Source organism: Schistocerca gregaria, unplaced genomic scaffold (genome assembly GCF_023897955.1).
Source record: "Schistocerca gregaria isolate iqSchGreg1 unplaced genomic scaffold, iqSchGreg1.2 ptg001218l, whole genome shotgun sequence".
In the NCBI taxonomy this organism is placed as follows: Eukaryota; Metazoa; Arthropoda; class Insecta; order Orthoptera; family Acrididae; genus Schistocerca; species Schistocerca gregaria.
The window spans coordinates 1-21,602 of record NW_026062540.1 but is presented as its reverse complement, the minus strand read 5'-3'; the positions used below and the strand labels follow the sequence as shown (position 1 = coordinate 21,602).

General features: G+C 23.5%; 2 protein-coding genes and 1 pseudogene across 2 annotated transcripts; all 3 read right to left on the bottom strand.

Annotated features, from left to right (window-relative positions):
* Positions 1–552: 552 nt before the first annotated feature.
* Positions 553–7,044, bottom strand: LOC126329790 (uncharacterized). The gene is made up of 2 exons (XM_049996207.1): positions 2,149–7,044; positions 553–654 (listed from the first exon to the last, which is right to left on the bottom strand). The coding sequence occupies exons 1-2, from the start codon at positions 7,042–7,044 to the stop codon at positions 553–555; spliced, it is 4,998 nt and encodes a 1,665-aa protein (XP_049852164.1).
* Positions 7,045–16,009: 8,965 nt separating this feature from the next.
* On the bottom strand, positions 16,010–17,064 carry LOC126329788 (uncharacterized). Its single transcript, XM_049996206.1, has 3 exons — positions 16,766–17,064; positions 16,163–16,589; positions 16,010–16,063 (listed from the first exon to the last, which is right to left on the bottom strand). Exons 1-3 carry the CDS (start codon positions 17,062–17,064, stop codon positions 16,010–16,012), a joined length of 780 nt encoding a protein of 259 aa, XP_049852163.1.
* Positions 17,065–20,198: 3,134 nt separating this feature from the next.
* On the bottom strand, positions 20,199–20,315 carry LOC126329794 (5S ribosomal RNA; annotated as a pseudogene).
* Between the last annotated feature and the right edge of the window lie 1,287 nt (positions 20,316–21,602).

The following is a 21,602-nucleotide window of genomic DNA, read 5'->3' as shown; positions in this document are numbered from 1 at the left end:
ACTTCTATCTCACATATTATCTATAATTATCTATATACTCTATATATATATCACGCACCATACAATATCTCAATTCACACTATTTACCTACTTTATACATCTCATTCTATCTATCTATTCATACTCACATCATCACATCTCAATTCATATCATCTATATACTCTACATATAAAATCCCATCACCACATCTTAATTTATATTATCTATATACCCTTGCATATCTCATTCTATTTACATACTCTCATATTCATATCTTATTTATTCATATCTATTCATACCTCCTTATTCATATTCATAATCATTTCATTTATTTATAATCTATTTACATCTCATCATCTCTATACACAATCACATCTTAATTCATGCTATCTACAATCTCGATACACCTCACACACTTATATAAATTCTACATACATTTATATCCTTCAAACTATTCACATCTAAAATACATCATCTTTCTATATAACATCATATCATCCTTTTATCTCATCTATATATAAACTTTCTTCATTTCTCATATACATACAATTATATTATTTATTCGTCTTATCTCTATATATATTCACAATATACATCATTCATACATATACACACACTCATAACACTATTTATTTTATCACATACAATATTATCCACCAACCTACATATATCATCCTATCTCAATTCATCCACAAACATATATACCATCATCAATCATTATTCATATTATCTACAACCATTAAATTTTATCACAATTTATACTATCCATACGCTATCATACCTCTCGTTATATTCATATATGCCAATTGTCATTCAATCTTATAAATATACAATCCTATCTGTCTATCTTAATTCATATACACATATCTAAATACATACATCCTCAACTATCCTATCTCACACACACCCTACACACATTATATATATATATATTCATCTTCATATTATTCATACACATACATACTCATTCTCTCACAACCATATTATTCATATAATATTCATACATTTTAAATTATCCACATACATCATTTGCCTCTTATATCTCATCATATCTCAATTTATATACACATAATTTCACAATCATATTAATTATTTCTAGTACTCACATATATATTTATTTTATTTTTTTATTATATATACTTATCTCTTTTATCTCTTCTATCATATTCTATCTCTTATATACACTCATTTTTATTTTACTTCAAACTATTCATCTTTTTATATCATCTCATTTATATTCATCTTAGTTAATAACTTTGTCATAATTACATCAAATCTATATAATAAATAAATATTTATAATATCAATACCTCCTCATATATATATATATATTCTTATATCTCATTCTTTTTATTCTATTACCTAACTAAATTATATTTATTTTAATTAACATATATATCATATTCATATATATTTTATATTCTAATATATAAATAATATCTATTTCTTATTTAATCTTTAATAAGTCTTTTCTATAATATTATATAATCGATTAAATTCTTTTAATCTAATCAAATAATAAACTTTTTTTAATAATAATTTATATAATATTATTATTAATAATATTAACTTAAAACTCTATTATTATATATTATATTATTCTATAATTATTAAAAAAACCACTTTAATATATACATATAAAATATATCAATACATTAATATATAATAAATATATCTTATATTTATTCTAAAACTAATATTTTATTTATTTTAACATCATCATCTTTTATATATCAATAACATCTTATTATATAAATTTCATAATATTTCATATTTTATTTTTTATATTTTAATTCTATATCATTTTATTATATATACATATTATTTTATATATAATAAACTATAACAATAAATCTTATATTAAATAAATATTAATATTTTAATTCAAATTATCTATATTTTTATAACTCTCTCTATATATTTTATTATATCATTATATAAATATCATAACTCTAAATTCTAATTTAATATCATTTCTGTTACACCTCTGCATATTATCATCATAATAATTATTTTTAATCTATTTATATATACTATTGAACCAATTGATGATTTATCTATAAAGTTGTATTGACAATTTATAATATTATTGCACAATCTATTCACAGGTCCAATAAAACATCTGTTTTTAGTAATATGTGGAGGTAACATTTTATCATTACAACTTACATTCAGAGTATGTTTTGTTGAGCTAATATTCATAGTTACCAAATATTTTAGAGGACTCAGGTCAGGAATAATACCGTCAAATTGATTCTCTCTCATTTCTAAATCTTTCAGGTTGATTAAATTACTGATTTCATTTGGTATAATTCCACTTAATTGATTAAAACTCAGATTTAGACTAGTTAACATAATCATATTACCAATCCTAGATGACAAAATACCATCAATACTGTTACCTGTAAGGTCTAGATATTGTAGTTTAGTTAATGAATATAGACCATTAGGTATTGGTCCAGATATATTTGAGTTGCTTAAGTTAAGATGTGATAACATATTCAGATTTCTGATATTATCATTTAAACTATTATTAAATTTGTTACCTCCTAATTCCATATGTTCTAACTCAGTTAATGAATACAGACCATCAGGTATCTCACCAGATATATTTGAGTTACTTAGATCAAGATGATACAACATATTCAGATTTCTGATATTATCATTTAAACTACCACTAAATTTGTTATTTTGTAGATTCAGATATTGTAGTTTAGTTAATGAATATAGACCATTAGGTATCTCACCAGATATATTTGAGTTACTTAGATCAAGATATGATAACTTATTCAGATTTCTGATATTGTCATTTAAACTACCACTAAATTTGTTATTTTGTAGCTTCAGATATTGTAGTTTAGTTAATGAATATAGACCATCAGGTATTGGTCCAGATATATTTGAGTTACTTAGATCAAGATGATATAACATATTCAGATTTCTGATATTGTCATTTAAACTATTATTAAACTTGTTATATTGTAGATTCAGATATTGTAGTTTAGTTAATGAATATAGACCATCAGGTATCTCACCAGATATATTTGAGTTACTTAGATCAAGATATGATAACATATTCAGATTTCTGATATTATCATTTAAACTACTACTAAATTTGTTATATTGTAGCTTCAGATATTGTAGTTTAGTTAATGAATATAGACTATCAGGTATCTCACCAGATATATTTGAGTTACTTAGATCAATGTATGATAACATATTCAGATTTCTGATATTATCATTTAAACTACTACTAAATTTGTTATTTTGTAGCTTCAGATATTGTAGTTTAGTTAATGAATATAGACCATCAGGTATCTCACCAGATATACTTGAGTTACTTAGATCAAGATGATATAACATATTCAGATTTCTGATATTGTCATTTAAACTATTATTAAACTTGTTATTTTGTAGCTTCAGACATTGTAGTTTAGTTAATGAATATAGACCATCAGGTATCTCACCAGATATATTTGAGTTACTTAGGTCAAGATATGATAACATATTCAGATTTCTGATATTGTCATTTAAACTACCACTAAATTTGTTATTTTGTAGCTTCAGATATTGTAGTTTAGTTAATGAATATAGACCATCAGGTATCTCACCAGATATATTTGAGTTACTTAGGTCAAGATATGATAACATATTCAGATTTCTGATATTGTCATTTAAACTACCACTAAATTTGTTATTTTGTAGCTTCAGATATTGTAGTTTAGTTAATGAATATAGACCATTAGGTATCTCACCAGATATATTTGAGTTACTTAGATCAAGATATGATAACATATTCAGATTTCTGATATTATCATTTAAACTACCACTAAATTTGTTACCTCCCAAATACAGATGTTGCAATTCAGTCAGCGAGTAGAGACCATCAGGTATCTTACCAAACAGTTTTAATTCATTTAAATTAAGATATGATAACTTATTCAGATTTCTGATATTATCATTTAAACTACTACTAAATTTGTTATGTTGTAGATTCAGATATTGTAGTTTAGTTAATGAATATAGACCATCAGGTATTGGTCCAGATATATTTGAGTTACTTAGATCAATGTATGATAACATATTCAGATTTCTGATATTGTCATTTAAACTATTATTAAATTTGTTATGTTGTAGCTTCAGATATTGTAGTTTAGTTAATGAATATAGACCATCAGGTATTGGTCCAGATATATTTGAGTTACTTAGATCAAGATATGATAACATATTCAGATTTCTGATATTATCATTTAAACTATTATTAAATTTGTTATATTGTAGATTCAGATGTTTTAATTCAGTCAATGAATATAGACTATCAGGTATCTCACCAGATATATTTGAGTTACTTAGATCAAGATATGATAACATATTCAGATTTCTGATATTATCATTTAAACTACTACTAAATTTGTTATTTTGTAGCTTCAGATATTGTAGTTTAGTTAATGAATATAGACCATCAGGTATCTCACCAGATATATTTGAGTTACTTAGATCAATGTATGATAACATATTCAGATTTCTGATATTATCATTTAAACTATTATTAAACTTGTTATATTGTAGATTCAGATATTGTAGTTTAGTTAATGAATATAGACCATCAGGTATTGGTCCAGATATACTTGAGTTACTTAGATCAAGATATGATAACATATTCAGATTTCTGATATTATCATTTAAACTACTACTAAATTTGTTATTTTTTAGATTCAGATATTGTAGTTTAGTTAATGAATATAGACCATTAGGTATTGGTCCAGATATATTTGAGTTACTTAGATCAATGTATGATAACATATTCAGATTTCTGATATTATCATTTAAACTATTGTTAAATTTGTTATTTTTTAGATTCAGATATTGTAGTTTAGTTAATGAATATAGACCATCAGGTATCTCACCAGATATACTTGAGTTACTTAGGTCAAGATATGATAACATATTCAGATTTCTGATATTATCATTTAAACTACTACTAAATTTGTTATTTTGTAGCTTCAGATATTGTAGTTTAGTTAATGAATATAGACCATCAGGTATCTCACCAGATATATTTGAGTTACTTAAATTTAGATGATATAACATATTCAGATTTCTGATATTGTCATTTAAACTATTATTAAACTTGTTATATTGTAGATTCAGATATTGTAGTTTAGTTAATGAATATAGACCATTAGGTATTGGTCCAGATATATTTGAGTTACTTAGATCAAGATGATATAATTCACTCAGAGATTTAATCTTATCATTTAAACTATTGTTAAATTTGTTCCATTTTAGATTCAGATACTTCAACCTAGTCAATGAATATAGACCATCAGGTATTGGTCCAGATATATTTGAGTTACTTAGATCAAGATAATATAATTTATTCAGATTTCTGATATTGTCATTTAAACTATTATTAAATTTGTTGCCTCCTAATTCTATATGTTCTAACTCAATTAATGAATATAGACCATTAGGTATCTCACCAGATATATTTGAGTTACTTAGATCAAGATATGATAACCTATTCAGATTTCTGATATTGTCATTTAAACTACCACTAAATTTGTTACCTCCCAAATACAGATGTTGCAATTCAGTCAGCGAGTAGAGACCATCAGGTATCTTACCAAACAGTTTTAATTCATTTAAATTAAGATATGATAACTTATTCAGATTTCTGATATTATCATTTAAACTATTATTAAATTTGTTACCTCCTAATTCCATATGTTCTAACTCAGTTAATGAATATAGACCATCAGGTATCTCACCAGATATATTTGAGTTACTTAGATCAAGATATGATAACATATTCAGATTTCTGATATTATCATTTAAACTACTACTAAATTTGTTATATTGTAGATTCAGATATTGTAGTTTAGTTAATGAATATAGACCATCAGGTATTGGTCCAGATATATTTGAGTTGCTTAAGTTAAGGTGTAATAACATATTCAGATTTCTGATATTATCATTTAAACTATTATTAAACTTGTTATATTGTAGATTCAGATATTGTAGTTTAGTTAATGAATATAGACCATCAGGTATTGGTCCAGATATATTTGAGTTGCTTAAGTTAAGGTGTAATAACATATTCAGATTTCTGATATTGTCATTTAAACTATTATTAAATTTGTTATTTTGTAGATTCAGATATTGTAGTTCTGTTAATGAATATAGACCATCAGGTATTGGTCCAGATATATTTGAGTTACTTAGATCAAGATATGATAACATATTCAGATTTCTGATATTATCATTTAAACTATTATTAAACTTGTTATTTTGTAGATTCAGATATTGTAGTTTAGTTAATGAATATAGACCATCAGGTATCTCACCAGATATATTTGAGTTACTTAGATCAAGATGATATAATTTATTCAGATTTCTGATATTATCATTTAAACTATTATTAAACTTGTTATATTGTAGATTCAGATATTGTAGTTTAGTTAATGAATATAGACTATCAGGTATTGGTCCAGATATATTTGAGTTACTTAGATCAAGATATAATAACTTATTCAGATTTCCAATATTATTACTTATACTACCATTAAACATGTTCCCTTGTAGATACAGATACTTCAATACAGTCAATGAATATAGACCATTAGGTATCGGTCCAGACAAATTTGATTCACTTAAATCAAGATAATATAATTTCTTCAAATTTTTAATATTATTATTTAGGCTACCATCAAATTTGTTTCCTTTCAGATTCAGATATTGCAATTCAGTCAGTTCATAGAGTTCATTCGGAATATTACCTTTCAGGTTTGCTTGTATCATTGTTAACTTGTTTAATGTATCTTTAATCATTGTAATCCCTACAGGAAATGCAGATATCTCAGTAGCATATAATCTAATCCTGTTGATCTGACCCCTACTGCAACCTATTCTTTCATCATCACAGTAGTTGTCTGAGATTTTATTATTTACCAATAGCTTGTTCAACTCCGCCACAAATTTTGAAGAGTTATTTTCTATCGAAAATATTCTTGAAATTTCAAATAATATAATCGCTATTATCACTAACTTATTTACCATCTTCATATCTTAATAATAAATGATTTCTTATTTTTCCTCTCTTCAAATATTTTCATCGGCTAATATGTTTTTAATTATTTACGTAATTAACCTTATCCATAAAAATTTTTTCTAACATTATTCACTACATATAACCTCTCTTATCTGTATTTATTATCATTTTAATACATATTATAATCTATATTATATCTATATTATTTTCATAAACAATCTATATTCATAAAACTATATTTATAATTTTTTTCTCAATATTTTCATTTTATTCTGTCATTCTCTTAATCTACTATTAATCTATTCTAATTTATTTATATCTTTTCATTATTAAACTATAATCTATATTTTATGTATGTATAATCTCTTTCTTTATCAAAAACTACAACTACAACATATAAATATTAATTATAATTTTTCATATTAAATACTCAAAAAATATTCATTTACTGAGCTCGTTTAAAAAAAAAAATACATATAATTATTATCTATATACATATATCTTATTACTTTTCATTTACATTATACTATTTATTTTTATTTATTGATATCTATTATTATGATAATATATTCTTTTTATTTTTTTCTATCAATATTTGTTTCTCTTACCATATTTTTTTATCTATTATTTTATTTATTCTTCTATTTTCTTTATTTACAACATTTATAATTCAGAATATATTTTTACACATATTTTCTATATATATATATATATATATTCTTATCTATATATAAATAAATAAAATCTTCATTTTTTAATTTATAAATACCAATCATATTATCTACCTATATAATATGTATCATAATCATCTATCTTATGATTCATTTATTATATACTATTTATATGTCTACATACTTCCTATATCATTTATATATATATATATATTTTTTTCTCTACCTTATGTTATTTATATTATTTAAAACATTGTATCAATTTATCATATCTATAAGTTGTACTATTTTATACATTTCACACAATTATAACTACCTATAATCTCTCATTTTTCTTTGTTTCTTCTATTATTACGCTTTATTTACTTCAATTTTTTTCTCTATTTATCTTCTATTTACCTTATTTTAAAATATATAAAAAGCTATAATTTATATTTAAATTTATTATCATTTTATATTTAATACTCTTTATCTTTTATAGATACATTTCTATTTCGTAATTATTCACTCATATATTCTTTTTTGTCTTAATTTATTATTTTCTTTATTCACTCTGTATACAATTATATATGATACATTATCTATAATATTCTAATATATAGATATTTTTATTTTTATTATAATAGCCACTTTAAAATTTCTAAAACTATATATTCATCTAGTTAAGTATAGATATGATTATACATTAATCTATATCTATCAATTTATATCTATCTTTATCCTATTTATTTTTCATATTTTCTATCTAGTTTATTTATCAATTTGTTATTCTGCAAATTATCAAAATATTATTTTGATTTATTGTTTTATACTTGTTAAAAAATTAATCAAAATATTTATCTTTTAATTTGATATATATATATTCTACTTTCATAAATCAAATCAATCAAATATATCCAATTTTTTTATTATAAATCACATTGAATATAAAAAATAAATGCATATTATATGTGTCGTATTAATATATATTATATTTAAAGCAAACGTTTCATTTATATTGTAAATATAAAAATTATCTAATAACTTTTTAAGTTTTTATTGAAATAATTAATATATTATTTCAATAATACCTTATGCTATTTGCAACGTGTAAATATGTTTCAGTATCGAATAAACTTAAATTTTTATCAAATATTTATCTCTATAAAATGATCAATAATATCGCTAAATCTATAAATAAAAAATACCTATTTATTATGATAAATATACTTTTTATTCAGTATATACACATATTCCAATATTATATCACATTATATTTCACTTCTACAACAATATTACATTACTCACTCCTCTACTCTATGTAACCTATAATCTACAATTCTCTATACATTAACATTTACTCTATATCCTAATATTATCTATCTTATCCCATTGTCTCAATATTATTATCCTATCATGTTATACCTCATTATCACATATTATCACATACTACTATATTCATTCATATATTATTATTTCTTTTATATTTTTATTTTAGTATTATTTATCCTTCTATTATCCATATATTAATATATATTTAATATTATCTATAACCATACCATATACATATATATATATATATATCATATAATCTATAACATAATATCTTATTATATATATATATATATGTTCTATTTCATAATAACGTTTATGTGATCATTTTATTTTTTTAATAATCATTATGTATAAAATTATTAAATACTTGTTTTTATATAACAACATATCGTAATTTACATTGTCAGTTAATTATGCAACATACATATCTATATATATACAATTATTTAATTTTATCTCTATAATGTTATTTATCATATATTATTATTTTATTATATATTCTATATTATATATAAATATCCAGCTGTTATTATTGTATCATAATTTTATTCATTTATATAACAATAATATTTACATAACACTATATACATATTAACATAGTTTATGAGTGATATTTGTATATTATTTTTTATTAATAATCACTATAATAATTTATATATGATTTTAAGACATTAAAATATATTATTAACTGGATGTATGTAATATTTTATTATATTTATATATTTTATTAATATCATATAGAATAATTGATAATTATTTTGATATTTATTTTCTATATTATATCAACCAGAATTCGATCCAATTTGATAGCCAGCCAATAATGACATTGATTGTCCTCCGACATCAGTTAGACAAGTTTTATTTTTATGTTCAGTTTATATCTCAACAAATCATAAACAAAAAAATCTTTTAAATATCAATTCTTACATGATATTTCTGCATTTTTCATAATGTCAGACATTTATCTAGGTTAACGTCTCTTGGTGACAGTCTATTTTTTTTTGATATAATTAAGAAATTTGCATTTTTCAGAAATAGAGGCAATTGCTACATATTGACTAGTATATATCACAGTAAAAAATATATGTTGATGTTTATTTTGAATGTTTTGCAAAATCTTTTAATAAAAAAATATTCTGAGAGAGATATACAATATTGGCTAGTTTACAACATCAATAACTTGTAGCTTGGACAAAACTATAAATATTTGCCGAAATTTTATATTTTTTATATATGTTACTATTTTACATATTATATAAATATTAATCAACTCCTTAGCTGAAGTCTATTAATACAATTTTTTGAGACTAAACACCTGAATCTGTTTATGCTTTGATCAAATATATCATATCATATTATCACATTCTATTACCATATCATTCTATCTTATTTATCTATATTTTATCTATCTTTTATCATCATATCATCATACTCTTTCTTATATTATCATCTCATCATATATTCCCTTGATTCAAATCATATCTATATTATCTTTTTTATAATATCTGTATCCATTTATTCCTCCTATATCTTATCACACAATCTATACATAATTCTACATTATACAATTTACTTGAAATCACATCATATTATTCATACACATCATCATCATATTATCTATATACTCATAATTTTATCTTACTATTCACATACCCTGCAAGCACACTCACAATATCATACTCAATAATATTATTATTCGCAGATAATGACCATATCACATTTAATAATATTATTCATACAATACTCATTATTCACTATTGTCATCTCATATTCATGTTATCTATTATCTATCCCTATACACGTCATACTCTTTCTATCATAACTATCTCCTCCTACCCACCCTCTATCACCTGTATGTATCTCACCCTTACTTTATCATATTATCCTCTCCTACCACTCTATTTTCATATTATCTTTCATTATCCTATTCAATTATCATATTTCTCTATCCTATCTTATCTTCTCATTCATTATCAACTTCTTTCTTACTCTCCTTCTCTCAAATTTCACCTACTTCTCTCAAACTATATTTCTCTATCATCTTCAATTTATCCTATCGACTTCACATATCACTAACCTTCTATCACACTATCCACACTTTATTTTACGTCATACAACTCTGGTATATTTACAACCTTATCATACTATTCACATGTAATTCCATACTATACAAATCACATACTCATTATCATATCATATTATCTACATATTCTACACACACACGCCTTTCTTAACAATATTCACAGACACACACTCTCATAGTATTGTAATAATATTACTCACATACATTAATAATACCATCACAATCAACAATACCCTCTATTTATGCATACTGGCAATATTATGCCCAACAGTATCTATATATAATTTATTATCCATTATTATCTTCTATATCATCTTCTATTTATACTACCCCTGCTCTATTAAATCCTGCATCACTATCCACATATTCAATCTTCATTATCCATTTTATATCCCCTCACACATTATCTATCCCACTATTCACACACACTATCTTATCATACGTATACCTTTCTAATTATATCATGTTATTCACAAACTCTAACTAAACTATCACAGCAATACTATCTACACATACTCATAATATCACCTTCACACTTACACTCATATATACACAAACATATTTTACATATTTCACATATATCATTCTGATTACGTATTATGTACCTCTTTATTGACACTATCCACCTACTTTATAATTCACCCTCATTCATCAATATTCATTCTTCATCATAACCATCTACTCTTAATCAACATAAATTACCCATATCCATTTTTATTCAACTTAAATCATAACTATTTATTATAATCCCTTCTATCATACTATCTATATTTACCCTCCTTAATTTATATCTCTTCTTAATTCAGTTATTCTCTCCATCTTAGCCCATTATTCTAACTCTTCACACTGCTAATATATTTTCATTCACTTTCAACTTACATTCACCTACTCTTCTCATTCTATTCTACATACTCATCTCAAATTCTACAACTTCATCATATTCAGCTTATATTATCTATTCTATATACCACTATACACTCTATCACATTATCCATATATAATTCCACATCGCACAATTTATATATTCATTATTCCATTGTATTATTCACCTGAAATATCATTGTCCTACTCTATTCATATACCCACAATCATATTGTAGTATCCACGTACTCTCCATATACACCATCTCTAACAATATTATTCACACACCATTTATCATTTACTATTACCTTATCATACATACTATTTACTATCCATCTCTATTCATCCATATAATGTTCTCTATCATAACTATATACTCCTACTCACCATAAACCTTTCACACATATCATTCCATCATACTAATCTCTCCTATCACTTTATTCTCACATTATATTTTATCATCCTATTCTATCATCACAACTCTCTACCCTATCTTTTCTTCTCTCATTCATTATCAATTTCTATTCTCATTATTCTATCCCTATTCAATCTTATCAACTTATTTATACTATATTATTGACATATTCAATCTCTGTTATACAATCTATATATGCATGTACTCTCTACCTCACTATTCATATACAATACAATAATCACTATACATACGCATGTAATCTTATATACACACCTTTTTGCAATTTTGTCACACTATATATATTCTTATCTACATTATCATATCAATAATACTCTACCTATATATTCATAATATCATACTTATATATATATATACATATACATACATACATATATATACACAAACTCATATTCAATAATACATACATATACATCACTCATTATTTACTATATTATCTACCCCTATTATTCATATTACCCACATTTCCCCAATTCAAGTCATAACTATATACACCTAATCAATCTGAATTATAACTATCTGTACATTCTATACACCATAAATATCTACCATAATCATTTTATTATATTATTCTCTTATCATTAGTTATCTATTCTTCTTATATTATCTATATTCTATTGTCACATCTCTTTATCTTGTCTTATATTTTCTATTATCACATTATCCATTCTATCATATATTATGTTATTCCTTCCATTTTATTTACTTCACATTTAATTCTTCATACTTTTTTATATTCATATACACACATATTCTTTTCTATACATTATACCTCTTCACACACCCATACAACATCACGCCTTCCCACACACTCACATACAATCACATCTCTCTATATATTCATACAACATCATACCTCTCCACACACTCACATACCATCATATCTCTCTATATATTCATACAATATCATACACCTCTCTATACATTCACACAACATCATACCTCTCTATACATTCACACAACATCATACCTCTCTATACATTCACACAACATCATACCTCTCTATACATTCACATAACGTCATACCTCTCTATACATTCACATAACATCATACCTCTCTATACATTCACATAATATCATATCTCTATATACATTCACATAACATCATACCTATTCACACACATACTCTCTACCCTATTATCATGATATTATACTATCTCAATAATTTTTATCCTACTCTATTGTCCTACACTATCATCTTTTATTCCACATTATCATATTTTTACCTATTCTTCTATCATATTATTTTATTCTACCATTACATCACTCCGTCCTATCTATATATTTTATCATCATATTATCATATCCTCTTTTGTAATATTCACTTTAAATTCAACTCATATTCATATTTTTTTATAGCTATATCCATTCTTTTATTTTGCCCATATTATTCTACATACAAACACTCTTTACTATATTCATACACTCTTCATCAACTCATATTATTCTATATACTCTCAACCTCTATAACATTCTAACTATGCCATCCGCAAACTCTATCATAACTATTTTTTTATATTTTTCAACATACATCAACTATCTACATACTTCTTCTATCATTATGTCATGTTCATATTCTATATATATTTATTCTATCTATCTAATTAATTGTTTATTCCTATTCATACTATCTGTATACTCTCTTTTCTATATTATTATCTATATCTATTCTTCTATTATATCGTAACATCCCTACATATATTCTATTATAACACTATTCATATTCTATCAATCATAGTATATATATATATATATATTATTTATTAATCATAGTATATATATATATTATTTATTAATCATAGTATATATATATATTATTTATTAATCATAGTATATATATATATATATTATTTATTAATCATAGTATATATATATATATATATTATTTATTAATCATAGTATATATATATATATTATTTATTAATCATATTATATATCATTTATCAACCATATTATTCACATCTTCTCCATTTCAACATGCCATTCTATACCTATTATCTATTCTTATAAATATCATCTATCTCACACATCATTTTTGATATATCTATCTACACACTCTACTCATACCTTATTCATACAATATTAGATCTCAATTCATATTGTCTACATACTCATACATCTACCCATATCAATCACCTTGTTCATTTATATTATCCTTCTATTGCGCATATACTCATACCCCAATACATATATCGTCTTATCTATACACTCATAATCACATCATTCATATTATACATACAAATACTCACAATCACATTATCTAGATTATCCACACACTCTATACATACTCACACTAACTATATACTATCACACATATTCATACAGCACCATATTATTTATATATCCACAGATTCACAATACTGTCTATACGTTCTTCATTATATCATATTACCTATTCATATTATTTTCTATAAATCCCTGTTCATACTATCTATATCTATCTAATCTATATCGTATATATATGTATCTATTCTTTTTTTTTTATTACTTCTTATCCTCATACCCAAACTATATGCCTCTTTTCATCTTCTATCCCCACAATCCCATATTCTATATTCGTTATTTATTTTATATCTCAATTATTACTATATTACTTTTTTTCTAATCCCTCTCTCATTTATTAACTATAATTTTTTCTCTTCATATATCTTCATTATTTATTTTCTTCTATACCTCCGTCATATAATACCATATTATTTATTTACTACTTTATATATATTCTAATTTCATTTTTTTATCTTTATTCACAATTTCATCCTATTTATATTATACACCTACTTTTTTTATTATATAAACATACCTATTTCTTTTAGATATTCTATTCACATTCTACCTATTATATGTATATTCATTTCTATTCTACCTCAAACTATTCCACAAATCTATTCATTTCTATATTTCTTTTTACATTAGATCTCTAGATAAACAAATAATAATAATAACAATATTTATGATATTAATATCTCATATCTTTATAACTTTATATCCCATTCTTTTTATTCCTATCTAACTGAATTATATCTTGATTATTTCAATCAATATCCTACTTCATATTCATATATTTTATATTTTATCTAATCTATAAATAACAATTATTCTTTGATCTTCAATAAATCTCTTTCTCTCTTTTATATAATGTTAAACAATACCATATAATTCACTAAATTTTTTTAATTAAATAATAGTCTAATTCACACAATATTATTTATTTATATTAACTAAAATCTTATCAAACTACCCCATTCTCTATAACCTCTATTATTAACCCAATACAGCCCTTTAAAATATATCAATACATTAATCTATAATAAATATTCACAAAATAAACATACATCTCAAAATATTCATTCTAATTATATCTTTTCTGTCATATATATCAACATTATTATTTTATCACATATATTTCGTAATATGTCCTATATAATGTTTTAAATTATCTATTTTAATTTTGTCTCATGTCTCTCATCTTTATTCTCTTATTATATATTTTAAACTATATACAATTAAAATAATACTCTATATTAACTATCAATATCTTAAATTATATTTCATTGCTATTCTTATCTAGATAATCTATCTACTATCTTGCATACATATATACGGCATAATTTCAAATTTTAATTTAACATTATCTCTATCTCAGCTATATACACCATCATCATAACAATCGCCTTCAATCCATATGTATAAAATATTCAATCAACTAATTATTTATCTATATGTTTATCACTGTATTTACATAGTATAATATTATTGTATAGTTCACTCACAGGTCTAATCGAACACTTTTCCTTACTAATAAATTGAGGTAACATTTCATCATCATGTGCTGCATTCAGATTATGTTTTATTGAGCTAGTGTTATCATATTCGTTGGTTGATTTTTTCAGACCACTCAAATCAGAAATATCACCTTCAAACTCATTCTCTTTGATTTCTAAAACTTCGAGATTAGCTAAATTACCAATGTCATTTGGTATAGTGCCACTTAGTTCATTAATACTCAGATCTAGACTATTTAACTCAATCAACTTACCGATATTAGACGATAAACTACCATTAATATTATTTTCTAAAAGATCCAAACATATTAATTCAGCCAATGAATATAATCCATCAGGTATCGATCCAGACTGATTTAATCCACTTAAATCAAGATAACATAACCTCACATTTTTAATATTATCGTTTAAACTACTATCAAAGTTTTTACCTTTTAGTATTAGATATTGCAACTCATTTAGTGAATATAGACCATCAGCTATTGATCCAGACAAATTTTATCTACTTACTTAAATCAAGACCCGATAATTTATTCAAATTTCTAATATTATTTCATTTAAATTATTATTGAACCTGTTCCTCATAAATACAGCTCTTTCAATTTATTCAGTGAGTATAAACTATCAGGTATCGGATCAGACAGCTTCGATCCATCTAGGTTAAGATGATCTAATTTAATCAGACTTCTAATATTATCATTTAAATCACCGTTAAACTTATTCCCTTGCAGATATAAATATATTGATTTTGTCAACTCATAAATCTTATTTGGAATTTCACCTATTAGGTTCGCCTTTGTCAATACTAAGGTTTCTAGTGTATCATTAATTCTTGTAATGTCTACAGGAAAATCAGACTGATTAACACCACTTAACGTAACACTACTCATCTGACCATCAATGTTACACCATATTCTTAGATCATTACAGTATTCATTCTTCCATTATTTTGTCTCAATTGACTAACTGCTTGTTCAACTCAGATTCACAAATTCCAAGCAATTATCCACCTCTGTCAAAAACATTCTAATCTCAACTAGTACAACCACGATTACCAATAAATAGTTCAACCTCTTTATATTTACAGTACTGGATAACTTTTTTCTAGCGTCTTCTTCAACTATTTTCTATCACAACCAATAGCTATTTTATAAAATTTACAAATTTATTATTGGTTACTAAAATTAGTAATCTCTACCACACAACAATATTTTTTGATCGGCCTTACTTTTAACCATATTTAGATGTCAATACTTCCTCCTCCCTCGTCTTTTTAGTTTCTATCTATTCTATTTCACAATTATTCATTTCACATCTATTCACTCTGTCAAAATTACAAACATTTATCACGTAACCATATTTATTATCGATTATAGTAGTGTCAAGCCCTTCTTCTCATAGATAATCCAATGATTTTTTCTGGTAAATGTTTTTATTAGTTATTTTATTTTGATTGTAATTTGGCTTCAATTTAGAAAAATATTGTTTTGCCGTTAGAGGTTTATCTTCTGGTCAGGCCTGTCTAATGGTACCCTTGGATTTTTTTTAAACAATTAATTTGAGCTTTAACATCCTATCATTTACTGTCTAAAGCATCTTAGTTCTTTTGTACTCCTTCTTAGACAATGTTGGCCTACTCTGTTCTGTGCCTATCTTTTTATTATATATAATAAATTAAGAAAAAAAACAATCAATAAAACAAATAAATTGATGATCAAATTACTATAAACAACTATCAATAGAACGGACAAATAATAAAAGACCAAATAACATATCAGATGATTAGGTATCTAACTATAGAGATATAGACATAGTGTTTTTGCAGTACCTTCGTTTCTTGACAATAATTCTCTGTGTTGTTGGTCCCATTATATCTGCAAATCTTATAAATGAGATAAACCTATGTTGCTTATATTAGTACAACCACTCGAGATATATCTCTGAAGGTATAAAGAGCTACCGACTAGTTCGGCTGGCTATACTTCATTGCCCACTAATTTAATTCTTCATGTGAAACATTATCTCAAGGCTATTCGTAATCAAGTAGATAGCAAAAAATACTATAAACCCAATAGTTAAGTTTTTTTCAGTTATCATCCTTATTTCATTAGATTTATATATAACATCTTAATAATTTTGTGTATAGTAGCTTTATCAGCTAGAAAAATGAGATGGCTGGCTACAAAAAACCGAATATAGATTGTCACGTGATAGACAGAATCCAGAATATATATATGATAGTGGAGCGAGTATAGGTTGTCGTACAATATTGATAAATAATATGACTATAGATAATAAATATATATCGTATAGGAATAAGGATAAATGTAATAGTTATTAGTAGTTAAATCAATTTTATCTCATTTAATTGCAGTGTTGATTTTTACACTGATTTATCATCATCTGGTTAATATATCTCAATTTTTCACATTTTGTATCAACCAATCCCATTTAACTATGGATGAACTACATATTATTTGTAATCAGTATTTCCATTATACATGATCTCTATATATGTTTCTGTAGATCAAAAAACATGTCAATCGTGAAAACGGATGATTTACTGAGTTTGACGTTGTAAAAATACAGAGATCATATTGATGCTAAAAAACAGACATTGATATATAAACCAAAAAACTAGATAACATAAAAGTGACATATCTTGAAGATATACATGAATCTATTGTAAAATCACTAAATTAGAATAATTATAAAGTCATATGCTCTACACTGAAAATCAATTTACTATGATAGTTATTTGATAATTCACATTTATAACAAAAAATAGTATTCTGGTTTAGAGGGGTTTCTAGGTATTATGAGAAGAAAACATTCTAAAATTATTGATAACTTAGACAAATTTTAGGATAGACATGACATAAACATGACATTCCATAATGTAAAAATATTTATAGACGTTTTGATATCAAGAGTGGTATATATATTATTATTTCGTATTATAATATATAGCATTTGCGAGTTTTTATGAATTATGACTAATATTATATATATTATAAATAAACATTAATTGGTATATTCCATATATATAGTATATAATTATATAAATTAGAGATGATAATAATATGAGTTATTGATGAAACTATCATCTTGTTATTTATCGTGTATCTATAAAATTATATATAAGATGTTTTAGTGATATAAGATATACAGTTTTAATATATACATTAACTTTGCATGTTGTTTCAATCTATCTGCACTATGAGATATATATACCCCTATTTTTATGTATAACATTATTATATTTTCAATTTATTAATGCAGATTGGTGCAGTTTTCTTATTATTGTATAGCTTATTACTAATTAATTTATTTAATATTATTGTACCACCTCTCTGTATATACGTCATTTATATAGACTATTTGTAAAATCCTACAAACATTTTGTAAACTATTTTTTAATTTGTTGTATTAATTATATAATCAATTCGTCTATTAATACTTTAACTCTTATTATATTAATATTCATTTTAATTATTGTTGTTGCTTTTATTTATTATATACATATAGCCCTTTTTTGAATTTATTGCATTATATGCTTATGTATGTCTTCTGGATTCATAGTGTTTGGTGGTCTCTCTATATCTATTATTATTACGATACCCCGAGAAATAGGTTATATTATTTGACTATATTTTGTATATATTTAATATTTAGTTATATATAACTAGTTTATTTTTGGTATTGATATATTTATTTATATTATTTCTTTTGTTTTTTGTTCAGTTAACTTGTTTAAAAAATTGTTTGGTTATAAATATCTTTATTGTATTTATAAAACCTTACAGTATCTAAAATTTTTTGGTCGTATTTTTCAATATATAAACCTAAGAAATTAAAAGGATATAAAAGAAATATTAAGTATATAAAGATTTAAATTTAATATTACATTAATTTTTCTATATCATAGTTGTGTACATAAATTAACATAATAGTTTAGCTAGAAAATATATTAATATAACAAAAAAACAAAAAATAATATATAGCTTATTAAAGAATAAAAAAAAGAATACAACACCTAGAGTTCACAGCTGGTTTCCATTCCATTACTAACTAGGCCTAAGTACGTTAACTTCGCTGATCAGACGGGAAGCGGTGCTTTTGTACTAGTATGGTCGTATTCATTATATAATTATCAATCTATTATATTTAAATCATCTATTCTACAACTATATTTTAAATCATCTATTCTACAACTATATTTAAATCATCTATTCTACAACTATATTTAAATCATCTATTCTACAACTATATTTAAATCATCTATTCTACAACTATATTTAAATCATCTATTCTACAACTATATTTAAATCATCTATTCTACAACTATATTTAAATCATCTATTCTACAACTATATTTAAATCATCTATTCTACAACTCTTATCATTTTTTATCTCTGATTTTTTTATTAATTTGCTCATCTATATATATACTTCCTTATTAATATCATATATATTATATATATACTTCCTTTATTAATATCATATATATTATATATATATTTCCTTTATTAATATCATATATATTATATATATATTTCCTTTATTAATATCATATATATTATATATATATTTCCTTTATTAATATCATATATATTATATATATATTTCCTTTATTAATATCATATAATATTATATATATATTTCCTTTATTATATCATATATATTATATATATACTTCCTTTATTAATATCATATATATTATATATATACTTCCTTTATTAATATCATATATATTAAATATATACCTTCCTTTATTAATATCATATATATTATATATATACTTCCTTTATTAATATCATATATATTATATATATACTTCCTTTATTAATATCATATATATTATATATATATTTCCTTTATTAATATCATATATATTATATATATACTTCCTTTATTAATATCATCTATTATATATATACGTTTCACATTTGATTTTTTATTTTATATAATCAATCAATTACACTTTAACGTCTGCCTGATTATACCATACTGTTAACGATTGTTCCAGTTTATCATAGACAGAGGTTGTTTGTTATTATCAATGTGTTTATATTTTGTTTTTCTATTTAACTCATATATATATATATACTAGAATCTAATAGATTTTAATTATCTAGTTCTACATTAAAAAATAAAGAAGCATAATGAGGTTCAACTTTAAGGAAGTCAATAGAAATAAAGAGCTTATTAAAAACACCAAGAAACATATTAGAAGGTAAGAAGGTATTATTATATGTAGACAATAAAGGAGTAATAGGAATATTAAGAAAGAATGCTGAACTAGAGAACAGAAAGATAACCAATTTAAGAACATATGTTTCAGAATTAGGGTTAGATATTGAAAGGGCTGGATATTTAAGAGGTGAGAACAATCTAGCAGGCAAAAGTAAATCTGTCTCGCGTGTGT